The 18843-nt window shown below is 35.3% G+C and overlaps 1 protein-coding gene across 3 annotated transcripts; it reads left to right on the top strand.

Annotated features, from left to right (window-relative positions):
- The first annotated feature begins 13332 nt into the window (after positions 1-13332).
- LOC117636832 (pseudouridine kinase) lies at positions 13333-17776 on the top strand. Of its 3 annotated transcripts, none has more exons than XM_034371518.1 (9): positions 13334-13484; positions 13630-13758; positions 14418-14520; positions 15009-15056; positions 15310-15407; positions 15536-15650; positions 15760-15842; positions 16294-16834; positions 17354-17776. In XM_034371518.1, exons 1-9 carry the CDS (start codon positions 13401-13403, stop codon positions 17410-17412), a joined length of 1260 nt encoding a protein of 419 aa, XP_034227409.1. In that variant the 5' UTR covers positions 13334-13400; the 3' UTR covers positions 17413-17776. The 3 variants fall into 3 exon arrangements, with proteins under 3 accessions (XP_034227410.1, XP_034227409.1, XP_034227411.1); XM_034371520.1 differs by having other exon boundaries at positions 13369-13484; positions 13630-13753; XM_034371519.1 differs by lacking the exon at positions 13630-13758 and having other exon boundaries at positions 13333-13484.
- The last annotated feature ends 1067 nt before the right edge of the window (positions 17777-18843 follow it).

Consider the following 18843-nt stretch of genomic DNA (forward strand, 5'->3'; position numbering starts at 1 on the left):
AGATGCCGTCAGCTAGATAATACCCCGTCTGGTACACTGTATTGTTGACTTGATAGGTGATATTGGGGCCCTGGCCTCTCAATACATCGTTGAAGACCGGGGATTGACCCAGCACGTTGAGGTCATTTTGGGATCCTACAACTCCAAAGAAGGCATGCCAAACCCATGTGTCGAAGCCAGCAACGGCTTCAAGGATGATACTTTTTTGGCCTTTTCTATTTCCGTAATCACCTTGCCAGGCAATTGGGCAATTCTTCCATTGCCAGTGCATGCAGTCGATGCTACCAATTATTCCTGGAAATCCTCGAGCTTCGGCTTTTTGTAGAAGCCGTTGGAGGTCCCTGGGAGTAGGTCTACGCAGGTAGTCCCTAGTGTACAGAGTTTCAACAGCTTGACAAAATCTTACCAAAGCCTCCAACGTAGTGGACTTCCCCATCCGGGCAATCTCATCCACCTGATCAGCAGATGCTCCATACGCCAACATTCGTATAACAGCTGTAAGCTTTTGCTCCGGAAGAAGCCCCAAAACCCCAGTAGCATCACACTTTTGAACAAAGTATGCATCATAATTGCAAATATCATGCATGACTTTATTGAACAAATGAGGTTGCATTCTAAATCGCTTCGAAAATCAACATCAGAGTACAAAGAAGTTGGGATAAAATAATCTTCCAAAAGATTCTTACCCCGAGAATGCCTATGTCTTTCCACATTCCGACGGCGACCAACTTGTGAACCACGGAGGCGACCTTGGTTCTCTTCATCTTGCAAAGCCACTGCTATGAGAACTTGTTCATCGACTTGTCTCTGCAACTCATTGATTTCATCTGCTCTACGCTTTCTCTCATTTGTTTCTCGCTATTGCCTCTCCAAGCATCTCCTAAAATCTTCCATTGAGAATGAATGAAGTATGAATTCTAAACTCTGAGAAATGAAAATATAGAAAGATGTGGTGTGAGAGGTATGAGCTGAGCCTCTGATTTTATAGAAAATTTTGGCAAGATAGACATGCCATGTGGCTTAATTTGATTGGATGAAAATCTTATCTGAAATTTAAAATTCATCCGAAATTTGAACCATAATTTGTATGAAATTTGAATTTTGAAATTCATCCGAGATTTGAATCCAAATTTATTTTAATTTTGAATTTTGAAATTCATTCGAAATTTGAACCCAAAAATTTATCTGAATTTTGAATTTTGAAATTCATCCGAAATTTGAATCCAAAAATCTTATCCAGAAATTTTATCCGATTATGAATAGTCTTGACACGTAGGAACCCGAAAATCTTATCTGAAAATATTATCCAAATTAATTATTTTCATTAAAAAATAGGTGGGGAAAAACAAAAAAATGAATAGTAATTGCCCTTAGCCATGGCAATGGGTGGAAACACAAAATACTATTTGTAAGGGCAACCACTATTCACGTGAATAGTGGCTGCCCTAGCTCCCCCCTTGCCATGGCTTAAGGGCAAATGGGTGGAGTTGCTCTTAATAATTGGCTTTTATCATCACATACCATGGTGTTCAAAACCTTATCTTTGCGAACCAAGAATTTCTTGGGGCTTTTTAGTTAAGTTTGCTTTGCACATCTTTCTGAATGCGTTAATCAGATTTCTCTTGTCAGGGCCATGCAGGATTGAGAGCAAAATTGGATAAAAAGAACTTGGATATGGAGGTTTTGAGGGAGATGAAGGCAACCTAGATAAGGAGATTGAAGGATTGGGGAAAGGAATACAAACAGGGAGGAAGGGCGCTGTAGAGAGGGACTGTGAACTGGACAGAGGTGGGAGGGATGAGGCGGCGGATGGGGCTGCGAACTGTATAGAGGTGGGAGGCTGTGGCACAGTATTTTTGCTCTTTTAATTTTTATGAAGGGTAAAATTGGAACCCAATGTCTAGCTTAAAAAACAGTATAAATTTTCTTTTAAAAAATGCACGTGGCAATTTCTAAATGGAAGTATCACACGCTGACGTGGTGATACCATACCATTCTATAATTTCTCATGTAACTCGAGGTAGAAAGCCAGAAATTATGGGTATGCAGCTCAAGGTGGAAAGCCAGAAATTACAGGTGTGTAGCTTGAGAAACAGGTGTCACAATAGACATCTATAAAAGGAAACAAGGGGAGAAAAAAAATCACAACTCAGAAAAATAAAACCTAGCCCCGCCAATTTACTTACCGGGACTTCCTTCAATCTGAAAACAAAATGGAATTCCCTTCGATTCCTGAAAGCTCCTCATATTTGGATTTATATCTTGCTCCTCCTTTAACCCAGGAAACATCACATGAAAATGTTGTGTTTCCGCATTCGAATTTCCATACCGGTTCTACTTCTGTGCAAGCTGTAAACATGCATAATGAAATCGCAAGGAGGAAGAGACCCAATTTTTCTATGCTCGCAGGGCTGCTTCAATGGCAAATTTAGGATTGCGTCTGCTAGCAAGGAACCAAGAATGTGCTTCATTGACTGCACAAGCCGCATCCTTGAAGGCTGAAGTTGCAGAATTGCATAAGCTCCTCAAACAATCAAACCGAACAAATCAAGACTTTGCTGAATTGGTGCAAATTTACAAACACGTGTAAAGACTCGTAGGTTACAGTTTTATTGATGAATTTAATGCTTTGAAAGACTTGTAGGGTACCACTTTTGTAGTTTTATTTATTTTGTTGTTGGCATGTTTGATGAAAATAATTTATAATCGTAAGTTATCTTTTATTATGTCATATCACAATGGAATTTCTGACTAACCCTAGGTGTTAGATTAGGTTTCCGTGGATTATGTACATTATCATTATTATTATCCACATACATACAATGTGCCTACAACCAACCTAAGAATTTGCCATATGATATGTAACCTCGTCGGAGCCCACTTTGCATTGCTTCACCTTCCATCACCATAGAATAGTTGATCTTGATCACTCCGTCATTTGAGTTCACAAATCAAGTGACCATGGACGAACTAAAATTCGTAGATCCAAACTATATTGAAGATTAGTGTCAAGTCCTTATTTTCAAGGTGAAAGAGCCACCGGTCAATAAATGTTCATCCCTCAGCCACAATCATTTGAAGAAGCCAAAACCAACACAATCAATATAAGTTTACGTTTTGAATGGAAGTGATTGTTCTTGATTTCTTGACCTAATTGTCATATTAGCTGAGAATATAGTTAGGTTAAACAAATCGACAATTTAATTTTCTAAATTCCGATTCCAATAGATGAGAAATCTTTGATTGAACCCGTATAATAAGTTCCTTTTCTTTTGCCTCTCCATATTCCTAACGAATAATACGAATAATATTTAAAAAATGATTAATTTGATTTTTATCGGAAAGAATCAACATTGCCAACATAGCCAACATAGCCATAAACAATAAAGCTAGAGCCAATGATTTGTTTGTCAAATGATGTGACAATATTAATGTATGTGTCAAGATATCACCTAATGAGAATAAATGAGTCAAAAAGTGAGCCACATACATAATTCGATGAATAATTATGGTGTCCAAATGGTTAAAAAGAAAACAAAATGTTGGCCTTGTAGTGCTCCAAAACATATTTGGAAGATGAGGTAAACGAACATCAGTCCTTTCTTCTTTTTAAATTTCTTTGCACAAATTTGAGCACAACAGGTAAAATTCCATGGAAACCATAATGACAAAACATATATGGTTGCGGCCGGCAAGGGAAAGGGACAATTGAACAAATCATATACCTTCATGATCAATCTCTCTGCTCTCCACACATCTGCAGCTACGTGCCATCCATGCATCCAAAATTCCATTTCACAACTTGGAGAGAAAATCATTTAGAACACAAACGTTTGGGAAACATTTGATTCTCTTTCTCTCTCTCTCTCTCTCTCTCTTCCTAACTTGTCAATTTTCAATAAAATTCATCATTGCAAGAAATAATCTTAGTACCGATAGGGATGCAACAACAGCTAGCTGCATGTGAATCACACATGAGCTAGGGTTTTATGTGGCTCAGATCTTGACAGCATACAAGTTTCCTGCATTTTATATATATGCTTTCTTGGTCCACCATGATCCTTCTTTTATTTTCAATTCATTACCCAATTAATAATACTTTTGAACTTATTGTGATTCTCATCATCATCATTATTCTTAATAAATTATTTTGTTTTCCGATTATTATACATTATGGTTGATTAATTTACTTAACCTCTCTAATTTTAAATAAGGATTTTATATAATCCAAAGAGTATACCTTAAAAATTTTGATAGAAAAAAACTAAAAGAAAAGTTGTTTATCAATCTCATCCCTCTATCTCCTCGTCCTCGTCCTCCTCCTCCCTCATCATGCCTATATTAAGAGATGTTGATGATCGCGACCACTTTAGGGTTTTCTTTTATAATTAGTCATATTAATTTTGGAAGAAAGAACCCATAAGTGAATGATAAATTTCACACTGAAAAACCTTGAGAGAGGTAATTGAGTTAATTTGGGACCTAAATAGCAACGTACACTACGATAATAAATTTTTTGATAAAAAGGAATTAAAATTTTATTAGATTAATAGGAATAACAATATAAGAGACACATACTATAAAGGGAGCCATCCTAATAATAATATGGCAAATATGGGGAAATTTTCTCAGTGACCTGAGCCAACTGAAAAGCTGAAACGATCTGGAGAGAATTACTCTCGAAAATAACTTTTCTATAACCCCTCTCAATTATCATAATTTTTTCGAATATAGTCCAATGATATTAAGGACAAAAACTAGTCGCTAACTGACATGACTCTCCTAGAGAGACTAAAAACACCTAACAAACTCAGCTAAGTTTTTGGAATCATAAGAGCAAAAAAACAAAAACAAAAAACAAAAAACAAAGAAAACTCATAGAGTTTATGAACTTTATTGAACAAACTAAATTAAAATAAAAAAAACTAAAACAATGTTAGCAAAAGGAAAACCAACTGCCTCCAATCTTCCTTCGGGACATGACATAGAAGCGCCACCTAGTTACTCCAGAGCCTCAACGCACTAATGAGCAGTGGATCTACCATGACCAAGCCGCAACACCTCAAATAAAAGCCTCACAAGATAACGCACAATCAAAATTCAGATATAAGACTATAGATCTGCTAAAGAAGAAGTAGATTGACATAAGTTCTCAAAAAAAAAAAAAAAAAACACCGAAAATCTAAAGAGATGGGGGTCCCGATCTAAAGCTTTCTCTCATTTGTTTTTTTCTCTCTCTCTCTCTCTTTTAGCGGCTAAGGTTTTTCTATGATATTAATAAATATTGATATTGGTGAGATTCTGTATATATATATACATCTGTAAAATCCTATTATTAATATGAACGATCCATTTAATTCTTCAAGGGAGATTCCACATTGACCCGCGAGATTTGCAGAGCAGGTTGAATATGTTGAATTAATGGGTTACAACAAAACCAACCGATAAACTAGTTTATCTAAGATAAAGATGGATCACCACCAGAAATCATTAGAAAACTATCAATGTTAAACAAGTATTTGATTCAACGAAGCAGAACCCTCGGTGGCTCAACTCGTATGTATCTTTACCCGCATGTGCATGCAACTTGGTTTTACAATACCAGAACTGAAGTGAAAGAAAATGAAGTGGGCAAGGCAAACTGCATATATTTTTATTACCACTAAATCTCGGAAAAGGAAGCATATAACCATCACATCTCTGTGTTCAAATCAAAATCCTTGTTTTCCAGCTGGTGTTCCAATCCAAATTTATAAAGCAACAATTTGCATATCTTTTTGCTACAACTAAATCTAGGACAAGGTCGCATATGATCATCACATCTATATTCAAATCAAATCCGTGTGTTTCCAACTGGTGTTCCTTCCGGACAGGTATTTGAAGTTAAAGCAACTAAAATATCTCGAAGCTTTGTATAACCTTTTTTTTGCCTAATCTCAGACAGACAGGTGTTTGCAGTTAAAGTTGGAAATAAAATCATAGGCATGGCTGTGCCGTATCTATATCTTCAACTAGTTGCATTTCTTTTCTTCCATTTCGTGTTTTAGTTTACCATGAATATCTTTATTGAGTTAGTGGGTTTTCCATTTGGTTTTCTATAGCATTTTAATAAAGTGAATTTTTATTTTACCAGAGTGTATGGTTGGTTAGTAGGTTTGTCTTGCATAACAACTTGGTCTTAATTAATTTTAAGTGGATATGGAAAGAAAAAAAATACTTTCTCTCTCCAAACAAGAGATCCTACCAATAATATTATTAGAAAACATTTTTTTTTAAAATTTTTTTAACAAACAACTTACAATAATTTACAATGAGCCAATGCATTCACGACAAGACTATTACTATCATTAACTATATATCGAACTCATCACAAATATATATATATATATATCAATTAAGCTCGCCATTCATGTGAGTCGAATTTGAAACCTCCTCCAACCAAATGAAGACAGATACCACTAAACTAAAGGCTAGTTTGTATTACAAAACAGTCAAACAACATAAGAATTAACAGTTTATAATAACAAAACTCATCTGTCAGAAATGTAGTCCACATCTAAATTTTCTGTCTTCAAGCATAAGTTAATTAACTTATCTCATTCCCCTTCAATAACTGTAACATACTGGAACAACACAAGCGTTATAACAATGAATAAGTAGCTCTTTAAAAAAAATATTATAAATATATAAAATTAAAAAAAATGAAAAAAACCTTAGCTGTCAGAAATAGATAAATTAATGTTTACCAAATGCAAGTCCCTATCTCCTTTTGCTTTATGTCTTAAACAACCTTCCGGGAAAGGAACTCCTTTGTCAAATTAAGCGACCATAATAAATTAAAATCATTTGAATTCTAGCCGTTTTTGGCAGTTACGCCTACCACTCACCAAAATCCAGGGGCAATATGGTCAAGGAATTAGGAAAGGTAGTGATTGGAGACGTGTATTTGGCTACTCCTGGTGCTCTGCTTAGACGCGTTTGAGAAAGAGTTAAGTATCTTTTCCAAACATGGGGCCACGTGCTTTTTCTTTTGCTCTTTAATTTTCTTAGGGTTAGGGTCCACGTGTAGGTCGGTCCAACACACGTGCATTGCATTCTTAATCTCAGCCTTAAATTTTCCTTTGGGAATTTTGTGGAAGAGAAATGAAGAACCACTTACTTTCATTTCATAATTGCCGACTTGCCTGTACTTTGGACTGCCCTTTAATTCAAAGGGAGAAATGCTAGTCCCTCAATCCTTTGAAAGTTCATAAATTAATACTTCAAAACACACGAAAGACAGAGCAATATCAAAGCAATATCCCTTTAAAAAAAAAAAAAAACAAAATGTGTTATGCATATATAGGTCAAAAGAGTGTTTTATTTTGTATTATTGAGTTATATTCTAGCATGCATTTGAAAAACAACATATACGACGGTACAAAGAGTTGGATGATCATTAAAATTACTAAAATTTAACGAGTTTTAGATCATATATATTAAGGTCAGATGCACACACAAAAATTGCTCGTTAAAAAGATATATATAAAGTAATAATTATCATGGATGAGATGGGATGGGATGGGACAATGTGCAATGCATAACTCTTACACAAACATGAGAAAACTTAGTGACCTTCAATGGGGTGTCCTTTGAGAATGAACCACTATTTTGCCCATGCATATATTAATTTGTTTAGAAATTTTTGGCTTATATATGGAGCTGTTATTTTCTTATCAGGATATCTTTCAGCCTGAGTCAACAAAAGGTTGAAAAAATTTTCACGATGGATTAATGGTCTTGAAAAAAGGAAAAATGGAATATCAATAATAACGATAATAACAATACTTAAACAAAGAGTCGTACACTCACTTAATATACGCGTAAGTGATTGACGTTAACATTTTATTGAGAGTTTATCTCACATTCGAAATAGAAAGCCTTAGTACTTTAAAATTGTTTGACCGTCTCCACTCATTATCAATAAGCGAGGCTCTAATTTTATCATATTTCATAATTACGGTTTTCCGCATATGCTAAATGCTTTTGGGTTACGTAATCTAATTGCATCCTATAATTACGTAGATGTGTGGTGTTGCCTATTGAAATCCCTCCAGAGTTTTTATTCAGTTCAATGAATTTTTGTTAAATCAATTATCGTCTCACTGCACAAATCATGCAATATAGGATTCCCAAGCATATATATATATATATATATATATATATATATATATATATATATATATATATATATATGGATGCTGACATGATCTTCATATGAATGGTGATCATTGTCAATATGCTTGGATTATCTTGTTGGAATGTTCTTGATAAACTAATGTTATGTCATATATGTTGTCTGTCGAGTACCCAATTTCAGCTACGGTGAAGTGAGATTTCCCTTACAAGCAGAGTGGATCGACATCCATACATACCGACAACATATTGAGAACATGCCGACAATTCCGAGAACTGGTATGTCTCATTCACTCATGTAGGTTTTACAATTGAGTTTCCCTAGCTAGTTGTTTAAGAGTAAAGAAATTTCAAACTCACACTCCTCCACAATTAGGAAACTGGCTAATAACCAATATGTGCCGCCCAAGGGCCAAATCACTACAATGAGCTGATAGCCATTTGCTTGAAACTGATAGCTGCAGATCTCACCACCTCACATTTGTCTTGCAATAGATTATATTTTCAATTTCTATTCTCAAATTGATGTGCCCTTCCAAACTAAATTCCAAATTAGAACGCTGTGGATACACACAGTGCAGCGTGCTCTAGTATTTTTCAACTCCTAGTGGTTCACCACTTGGACTCTCTCATTCTCTCTGTGGACCATATTGCACCAAATGATGCATTTGATGAAAGATCTTGACTAGGGAACCTGCAAGAACTTTTCCTTCTCCTTGGCTGCCTTCTTCTTTTATGTATCTTGAAGCATTGGAATCTTACAAAGTTCATTTGTTTGGAGTTTCCTTTTTGGTAGCTTTTTTCAAATCTACATTATCACTGTGTTGAGTAGGGGCATGAATTTGGCCAAATCATAACTCTTCCAGATAATAAGCAGCTTAATCTGATTTCTGGGTCACCAACTTACCATTATATTGGATAAGGATTAATTAACCTCTGAAAAGTCAAGTCCACCAATACAACTATATCTAAAAGTGTATTCACATTATACTTTAATCAAACTACAGATTGGAAAAACATATGCTGACATTTTTTTTCTTGGGCAACGGCGTGTGACGCTCAGGTAAGCATGCTCTTAGCTTAATTGCTTCAAGCGCAACATGCGTTCAAAGACTTCATACTAACATAGATGCCACATTTTTCCTTGAAGACTTTTCGACCAGAAGCTCCAAGTCAAATTGACTTAATTACTTGGAATTTAGGATGAATTAATTAGAAGATTGTAGGGCACAATCTTTGTGTTGTCCATTTTATAATTGCCAAGGGATTACATTAATGTGATGTGTGACTAATTTTAAAGAGAGCAAGGACATATCTTCATCATAATTAACCGGCATGCTTGGTCTACCACCAAAGAAAAATCAGTACTTTTTTCATATGCTTCATCATATCTAGCTACTGAACAAGCCACCTATCCTTTCCAACCTTTATTGTAATTAAAGCCTGTCAATGTTGAAATTAATTTCACCGTCAGCATCATGGAAGTACGTACCTATTGCATTTAGTTCTTAGTTGAAATTAATGGGCTTGGTCTTCTTTAAAATCACAGGGCTTGACTATGATAAAAGGATTGATACATGAAGTACTAGTAGTAATGACATAGTAACAAGAAGAAAAGGAAGAAGAATTTGAAAAAATTTATTGTCACCCCTAAATTTATTGAAGGCATCCTTAATATATATGTAGTTCCCTTCTATTGAGGGATACTCTTTAGAATCTCTTACGATTTTTTTTTCAACAATTTAGACAAATCAGAAACCATTTCGACATCCAATTGTGTCCTACAAAATCAATAAATACGGTGCTTCAAGAAAATACTAAAATTTCAATAACTCAATTGAGTGGTCAAATTATATCGGATTTAAGTGATTTTTTTGTATAGACGATCTTTGAATGATTATTTAAAAAATAGATGTTTGGATTAGTAAAAAACAATGCAGAGTGGGCCCTACAAGGGTATCCCTCAAATAAACTCTCAATGAAACTCTCTGTATATATATATAATTTTTTTAAAGACTTTTCCTATTAAGAGGGGCGATAATATACTGAGCTCATACACATTACACGAATGCTAAGACTCAAACTTGGGATTAGGCGTGGCAATAGGTCGTGTCATGTCAGGTATTTATAGTTACCTGGCTAATAACATGCTTACTCGTTCCTAGTTTCCAATATATTTGTACACTTTTGGGTATTTATATTTGGATGATTAGCACATTAATTTGTGTCGTTAAATTTAAAATGAAAAAGAAATTTTAAAAAAATAAAAAAAAGAAGAAACATGGGACTACATTAATTTAAAAACAATTATAAAACAAAAAAAATAACAACAACATCCTGGCGCGCTTCCTGATTATAGGAGCCTTTAGTTTGGCCCTCTGGACCTCTTCTCTTGAGTTTCACGCACAGCTTCTTAGGGCTCATCACTTGAGCTCCCAAAGATCACAACTTTAGTTTGAGCATAACTTGTGTCATGATCTCGTTGCTTGCGTTTACCCGGTCGATCCAGGGCCTCCAGCTACTTTTGCATGTCTTGAGAGTAATAATCTACCATCTTTGAAAGCTTTTGATTATCTTCCTGCAATATTTCAAGCTGATGTCGATTCTCCTCCGTCGTCTTTGCCTTTTCCCTTTTCAAACTCCTTATAACACTCTGACAATTTCAACCAAATTTCACTCTACAACCAACTGAGCTCTTAGCACTTGCACCTCATGGGATTTCACAATGAGGCGATGACCAACACACTTGCGACTGACACCACACTTTGCACGCTAGAAAAGTAAATTTTTTTTTTTTTTTTTTACAGAAAAAATAAAGGATGTTCTCTAGGAATGTGTGTTTTCTGAAAAAGGTTGAGTAATAAATATTAATTAACTGAAGAAAAAAGAAAGAGATTTTATGTGGGTGGGATCACTAGGATGGGGTGTGTGGATGTGTGCTTTGGTGGACTGAGTATTTATATTGTACTATAAAATATCAAGTCGCTCAGGTGGACGTAGGACCATCCCTGCTCGTGATTCGGGCCTTTTTTTAGGTTGATGTAGCATGGTTAGTATACAATTAGTAATTGTATTAAGAAAGATGAGTGTCTAATAAAACTCCTCATGTACTTATCAAGATAAGTGGAAGACCGTCCTAACTAGAGGCTTGAAGAAGATCTTCTCAAATTTTCTTAAGAGTGCTATATTTTCCCTGCTCATGATTCGGACTTTTTTTTAGGTTGATGTAGCATGGTTAGTCTACAATTAGAAATTGTATTAAGAAAGATGAGTGTCTAATAAAACTCTTCACGTACTTATCAAGATAAGTGGAAGACCGTCCTAAATAGGGGTGTGAAGAAGATCTTCTCAAATTTTCTTAAGAGTGCTCTATTTTCCCACCCACCTTATCTTTAAACTATTAAAGACAAACTTAGCCCTATTATAAAATAACTTAAAAGAACTTAAGGAAAAAGAAAGAGAAACAAGGTCTACTGTCATAACTAGAGAAACAGTAGCATCTGATGATGATTGAACTTGGTCCTTTAACAAATTTGAGGGTGAGACATGTGAATTGGGCGAGTACTATTGTTTTTCCCTTATCTGTTTGGCTTTGTACTCTTTGACATTCCCATGTGTTTTGCATGGGTGTTATATATTTTTTATTGCAAAGTTCAGTAGATTTATGGCATTTGGATAACTTTAGAGAAAGAGTTTATTTACAATGCTAGGAAGCTAAGAGCATAAATATGACTATATTCACAGAATCCATATTTACAACAACAAAAAAACAAAAAATAAAAAAAAAGATACAACAAAAATGAGAGAGAGAGAGAGAGAGAGAGAGAGAGAGAGAGAGAGAGAGAATAAAAGGAGAAAGGAAATGAGGTAATAATTAGAAGGGTATTTTAGGAATATTGATGGGTAGAAATATAGGATTGTGTTTTTTAAAATTTACATAGTAGGTGAAAAGATAAAATAAGTGAAAAAAATAGAACAGATAGGTGAAGATAACAGCACTCTTTTCTTAATTATGAACAAAAATTTCTTAAAAGGGTAAGAATATAAAGAAGTGAACCAAGTGGAAATGCATGCATGTACTGTTTAGAAGGTTGCCTAAAAAGAAGGATAGGCTAAGGTGGGCGGTTGGGCTAAGGTGGGCGGTTGGATAAGCACTGGGCAGGCAATTTATGTTCATGGTGGTCAATGTGGATAACTGGCGAACTGATAAGTGTTTACTACTGTTATTGTCTCAAATGGAGGAGAAAGAGAGGAGGCCTTCTGGATTGTGTATTTGGACAATTTCAAAAAGGAATTAACGACCAACTTTCTTTTTTCTTTTCTTTATATTACTTGTCCTCACAACACATGTGCCTAATATTATGACTACGGATTTTGTCTCATCCTAAACTTGACTTGAGGCCGATGACTCACCAGCTCTTTTTTTTCCTTTATTCTTTTGAGTATTGGAGGACATGTGATTCCAATTTGGGTCCTCTAACTTTCATGATAAGCTCATTTCTTACAATACGTGGCCTAACTAGTTATACATCTGATTTCCTGTTTAGAAGTGATTATGAAATTCTTAAAAACGCTTTATGACAGTCAAAAATGCTTTTGATAACGTTTGACAGAAATATTTAAAAGTGCTTTTGAGTCATAGCACTTGCTTGACATAGCATGTGTTTCTCTAAAAAATACTTGGATTTTTTATAATTTTTTTTTTTAACATTTTAATAATAAAAGTACTTATAAGCAGAAGTACTTCCTAAAACAACAATTCCAAATAAACCCTATGACATGTTGTCAAAGAATAAAGAGCCTTGCCATTCACTCTAAAAAAATTTACTCACTATACTCGACCATGACGTATGAGATGAGGACAACAATGACAATTTTATTTTTGACATTTTTGAAATTTTTTATTACTACTTATGAAGTTTTCAGAAACATCAATGAAGGGGTCAAAATTGAAAAGTTGGGAAAATTTTCAGATGCGAGCAGGGGTGTAGTGATCAAATTTGTGTGTGTGAGATGATCCACGCTCAAGACTCGAACAACAGCAAACTTAGCCCATACATATAAACACAGTTCAGCCCAATCTCGTCAAGGGCATTATCAACCTTATGGGCTTCAACTAAAACTATCCAGTAGGATTTTTATAAGAGCCCAAGAACAATTATGTCTCCGTGAAGTCAAACTGAGAGCAAGGTTCAGAAGCTGTACTTGTAAACCAGACGACGGCAATGGAGAAGAGTGCAAGGAGGCGATTGGATTGTATTTCTCGTCACCTTGTATTACAACCTCAAGCTAATCACGGTCTGCAGCAGGTGGGATTGATTCATCCACAACCTTTTTCCATTTTTTTTCTTTTATTTTTTGTTGGGTTATCTTTTGCACTTTGTACTGAGAAGCTTGGTGGAAAAAGAAAAGATGTTGTATTTGATAAAGTTTTGAGTTTTTAACTACTGCAAGGTGCTGTTATTAAGTAATGGGCAAGTGAAGAGTGAGGAGGCAGAGCCTGTGGTGATAGGAGGAATGGTGTTGGACATTCATGCCACACCTTCTATCCCTGCAAATCCCAGAACCACTACTCCAGGTAAGGTAAGTTTAGTTTTCTTCCCCCACAAAAATTTTATTTGAATGAAACTTTTCATATAAAGTTTTTCTTTTAGGTGAATTGGAATTGTATGCCCAACATTGTAATTGTACTCTTTGTGTCTGGTAAGGTAATTCAATTTGGTATTTTAGATTCCACTTTGCTAAACAATTTCAAGCTTCTGGAAAAGTTCTTCTGCTCCAATTCCCTTAGTTTAGAATATAAAATGGCTAATGAATCCCAGATGGAAAATGGTAATTTTCATGTGAGTTTGATCGAGTATTTTGAGACTTCAAATTGTAGTACCCCCAACTGCCTAGTTTTCAGAATTGTAAGGAATGTTCCTGAAGTTCATGCTTTGAGATTATGAAGATTTGGTTCTCACTGCTAATACAGAGAAGTATTCAGCAGGGCTGCAAATTGGGATTATTTTTCTTCTTCTTTTATTGGATATTAATTTGCTGTATTTTGACGTTTCAAATTCTGTCACCACCAAGTGCTAAGTTTAAGTAATTGTACCTTCAAGTTTATGTTTGAAATGATGAAAAATTGGTTTTCACTGCTACACAGAAAGAATCTTTCAGCAGGGGTATATATTGGGAAAGATTGTTCTTTTATTAGATATTTATTTGCGTGTGCTTATCCATGGGAATCATCTGCTCAGGTCAGCTATGTACTAGGAGGGGTAGCAAGGAATGTTGCTGAGTGCATATCAAAGCTAGGAGCAAAGCCATTCATGATTAGTGCCTTGGGGCTTGACATGCCAGGTGGTCTTCTGACCTTTTTTTGTTTATCATGCTTTCCAACCTCCACAACCACAAGAGCCATGCAGGTTTCATCATCAATAGTACTTTGTGAAATTGATAAGAATTGTTTGGATGCTTAGTTGGAAAATATCAAGTAATGCTTTTGGGGCTGGGATACTTCTTGATATAATTTTTTTGATATATCGTAATGTTGGGATGCCAGGCTTCCAGTGATTTAAGTAGCAATATGAACATACTCCAAATTGGAGTGCTCATTGTAATCACTCTGTACTCCAAATCAGATGTTACGATTGATAACCATATATCCAAAATTAATTTTTTTGAATCTTAATACATGAATCTCAAAACATCTCAGGCTTATTTACTAGGCTTTGACTGTTTTTCTATAATATTTTTCATCTGAATTGTATTTGCAACATAATTACATTTTTTTGTACAGCATATATGACTTGTGAAACTGACAAGTTACACATTTTCTTTTTCATTAGGAAACTTATTGTTGGAGCACTGGAAGTCTTCTGGGCTATCTACTGAAGGTCATCTATTATGTTTGCAATTTACCTTTCACCTACGGTGACTTTTGATTATAGTTATGACTCCAGATTGCAATAAGGTTTTAGATATTCTATTTACAACAACAATTTAGTCAGTTTGACTTATCTTTCAGTGTGTCTGTCAGGGATAATTTACAATCAAAATTGAGTCCTTTTTCCTTTATCTTGAAATTATTAAAGCATCTCAGCATAATTCGTACTCGTGTATTAATATGTTATGATGGTTTTGCATTAGGGATTTGGAAGCACCAAAACATTGAGACTCCTGTTGTGTGCAATGTACTTGATGTTAGTGGGGAGTTGGCTGCTGCTGTTGCAAGTGTAGAAGCTATCGTAAGCTCAAGTTCGATAAGAGAAATTTGTTTATTTATGAGAGTGGTTAAATTGAAAACGTAAACAAAGCTTAAGTTAAGAATGGCATGTTCAGAACATTTAATGCTTACATAATGACCCTGGAACAGGAAAAATTTCTAACACCTGAGTGGATCCAGCAATTCAAATATAATATACGCTCTGCTCCAGTGTTGATGATTGATGCAAACCTGAATCTTTCTGCTCTAAAAGCTTCTTGCCAGTGTATTTATTACATTTTACTTTAGATCTCTCTCTTTCTCCCTCTCTCCCTCTCTCAGTATCTTTTACTCAATTCTCAATTTTATTTTCTCTTATTTTGGGTTTATTTCAGTGGCAGCAGAATGCAAAATTCCGGTGTGGTTTGAACCTGTATCAGTAGCAAAATCCAGAAGAATCAGTTCAGTTGTCAAGTATGTGAGTGTTATCCTTTTGCTCTTATGTCCACTTTGCTATTAATTCTTCTTAAATGTTAGATCCAGGTCACTCGTAGAACGGGTTACGCCCTTTTTATGATTATAGTTGTATGTGATGAGTATCTACGTGTGCTTATCCTTTTTTTGGTATCTTTTTCTGCCTGGGATGAGGGGGTATGGAGAAAAAAAGAACTGGTTACCTTACGGCCTCCCTTTACATGTACAGGAATTAATACATAATAAAAATTTACAGAGATGGATCTCATTGTATAATCATGTTTTTTTTAAAGTTACTTGGGTTCAACCCCTTGCCATTTTTAATAAAAAATTGCATTACTATTTAAGGGTAACTAATAAAAACAGTTATATGCTTGACCCTGATGTAGTCTTTATATTTCCAGGGTTTCTTATTTATCCTCATTTGCAACTAACATGCTGGTTATTATGTACAGGTAACTTTTGCTTCACCCAATGAAGATGAACTTGTTGCCATGGCAAATAATTTGTCTGGTGGAAATGTGTATTGTCCAATTGAGAGGAACAATAGCAGAAAGAAATGTTCAACAGAAACCTTGTTCCATATGCTAAAATCTGCAGTCTGGGTTTTGCTAGAGAAGGGTATTAAAATAGTTGTTGTGACAGTTGGTTCAGATGGTGTGTTCTTATGCTCTAGAGGAGGGCCAAGCCTCAAACAGTATGCTTCCAATGGAGAATTATTTAATACCGTGACTGCAAGTTGTCCTTCAAATTTGTTCTCGAGTCCTCCGGATTCTGAGAGAAGCTCTTTTCTCTTTGCTGTGCATTTTCCTGCACTTCCTGCATCAGTGGTGAGGCTTACAGGGGCTGGTGATTGCTTGGTTGGGGGAACTATTGCTTCTATTTGTGCAGGTTTAGATGTCATGCAAAGTCTAGCAGTTGGTATTGCGGCTTCCAAAGCTGCAGTTGAGGCGGAGACCAATGTGCCTTCCGTATTTAATTTGGCTGCAATTGCAGGTATGAGTTCAAACGCGTATTTTGCATATAGCTAGGTATCCTATTTAACCCCATCTGGTAGTATATTTTGCGTAAAAAGGAAATAAAGTGTATGAAATTGCATGAGTGTTCATATTTTCCCCATATCATTTGGTGTATGTGATAACCGCAGAGCATTAGACAACTAAGATGGCCTAATGGCAGAATTTCAAGTTATTGTTAAATCACTGAAATATCCTGTACTCCAAAATGTGATGCTTGAGATGACACAGAATGGTAATTAGTAAACCTAGTTACCCCACACACACACACACATAGCTTTATTCGTCTCATGTTAACAAGTTGGAAAATAAAATATTTGTGAACCCATTTCTGAGGGGCATCCAAATCATAGTGTCTAATTCATTTTCATGAATATTATTGTCTTTCCGTATAGGCAAAACCATTGTAACTTCTGGTGGTTTTACATGAATGAAAGAGATTCCATTATTTGATGCAAGGCTCTATATGTTGATCGTTGTGCAATTATTTTCCTTGCAGATGACGCAAGATCGGTATACTCGGCTGCCAAAGTTGTGTTCCATCAATCAATGCCTTAAAACCATGGAACTGCGAATCAAGCTGAATCGGTTAGATTGTTGTAGCTGAATCAGTTAGATTGTTGTAAATCAGAGGGAAACTTTCACTTGAGGAACCATGCCAATATTTGTTTTCTGCCGTTCTTCATACATTAATGTTGTCAAGGAGACATCATTCATTATCTGATCTGATTCAACATATTGTGAAGTTGTTGACTATTGTCAGAGTTGGATGAATGAGCAAGACTTATGCTCGTCTGAGTAATTGGAAATTTCAATGAACTGTACATGAATTGAAATTTCACTGCACAACAAGAATATACTTACCATTTTAACTGTATAGCAATCTTACCATTATACCAATATGAAATTTCAAGGAACTGTATAACAATCTTACCATGGTACCAATTTCCATTTTTAGATATTTATTTATTTGTTATCTACTGAAATATGAAAAGGGATTTTTGTAGAAATGTCATTTGAACTTATACCTCAGTTTCAATTTGTCAATTTAAAGACAAATTTAAGAAAAATGTCACCTTAATTTTTCAAAATTCATGATTTGTCATCTAACTTTAACACCAACTAGTTTTCCATCCATTTTTAAAGGTATTTTAGTCTTTCCATTTTTAATGGTATTTTAAAAAATGGAAAAATCATTATATTAAAAAATATATCTATTAAACAATTAAAATTGAAAATATATATATATATATATATTTCTCACCTTCCCCCATCCCTTGTGTGCCACCACCGGCGGCTCCAACCAACCTCACCCATCTTGAAATCCATTCATCCTTCCCTCTTCATAGCCCCTTCCTCCTTTCCCCCTTCCCCCTTCCCTCTTCATCTTCCTCCTCTCTCTACCATGGAACACCAACCCTCCATACACAAATTCTCTCAGCCCACCTTTTTCTTATGATTTTTTCTTTTTGGTATTTTTCCATTTGAGTATTGAAAATTTATGGAAGGACAACTACCAAACCAACAATTCGCTAGCATACATGACAAATGGTGACCAAGCAAACTTTGGATTCTTCAACATAAATACAGTGGCGTAAGTTAATGAAACCATGAAGACAAGAAAGGAGTTGGATTTTTGGTGGGAAGCATAAGTAGTTTTAAATCAGGTATCTGCAAATTTCAGACATGCTCAATGAACACCATAAATTTTTTATACATACTCAGAGAGAGAGAGAGAGAGAGAGAGAGAGAGAGAGAGAGAGAGAGAGAGAGTAGACAAGAGAGGGGTGATGGACGGTCATGTGTGATGTGCTTTGGGGGCGATGGGGGTTGGGGTGGGGGAGAAAAGGAGAGAGAGATCTCTTTTTTCTCTCTTTTTTTTCCTTGAAAATTGAAAGACTAACATATCCATAAAAATGGATGGTAAATTGGATGGTGTTAAAGTGATATGACAAATCATGGATTTTGAAAAATTAAGGTGACATTTCT

This window comes from Prunus dulcis, chromosome 8, assembly GCF_902201215.1.
Source record: "Prunus dulcis chromosome 8, ALMONDv2, whole genome shotgun sequence".
Classification (NCBI taxonomy): Eukaryota; Viridiplantae; Streptophyta; class Magnoliopsida; order Rosales; family Rosaceae; genus Prunus; species Prunus dulcis.

Excerpts from the sequence above, each read along its gene's own strand:
- LOC117636832 (XM_034371518.1), top strand. The coding sequence starts at position 13,401 with ATGGAGAAGAGTGCAAGGAGGCGATTGGATTGTATTTCTCGTCACCTT. Across the intron at positions 15,651-15,759 it reads TCTAAAAGCTTCTTGCCAGT|TGGCAGCAGAATGCAAAATT; the intron begins GTATTTATTACA and ends GGTTTATTTCAG. Across the intron at positions 16,835-17,353 it reads TAATTTGGCTGCAATTGCAG|ATGACGCAAGATCGGTATAC; the intron begins GTATGAGTTCAA and ends TTTTCCTTGCAG.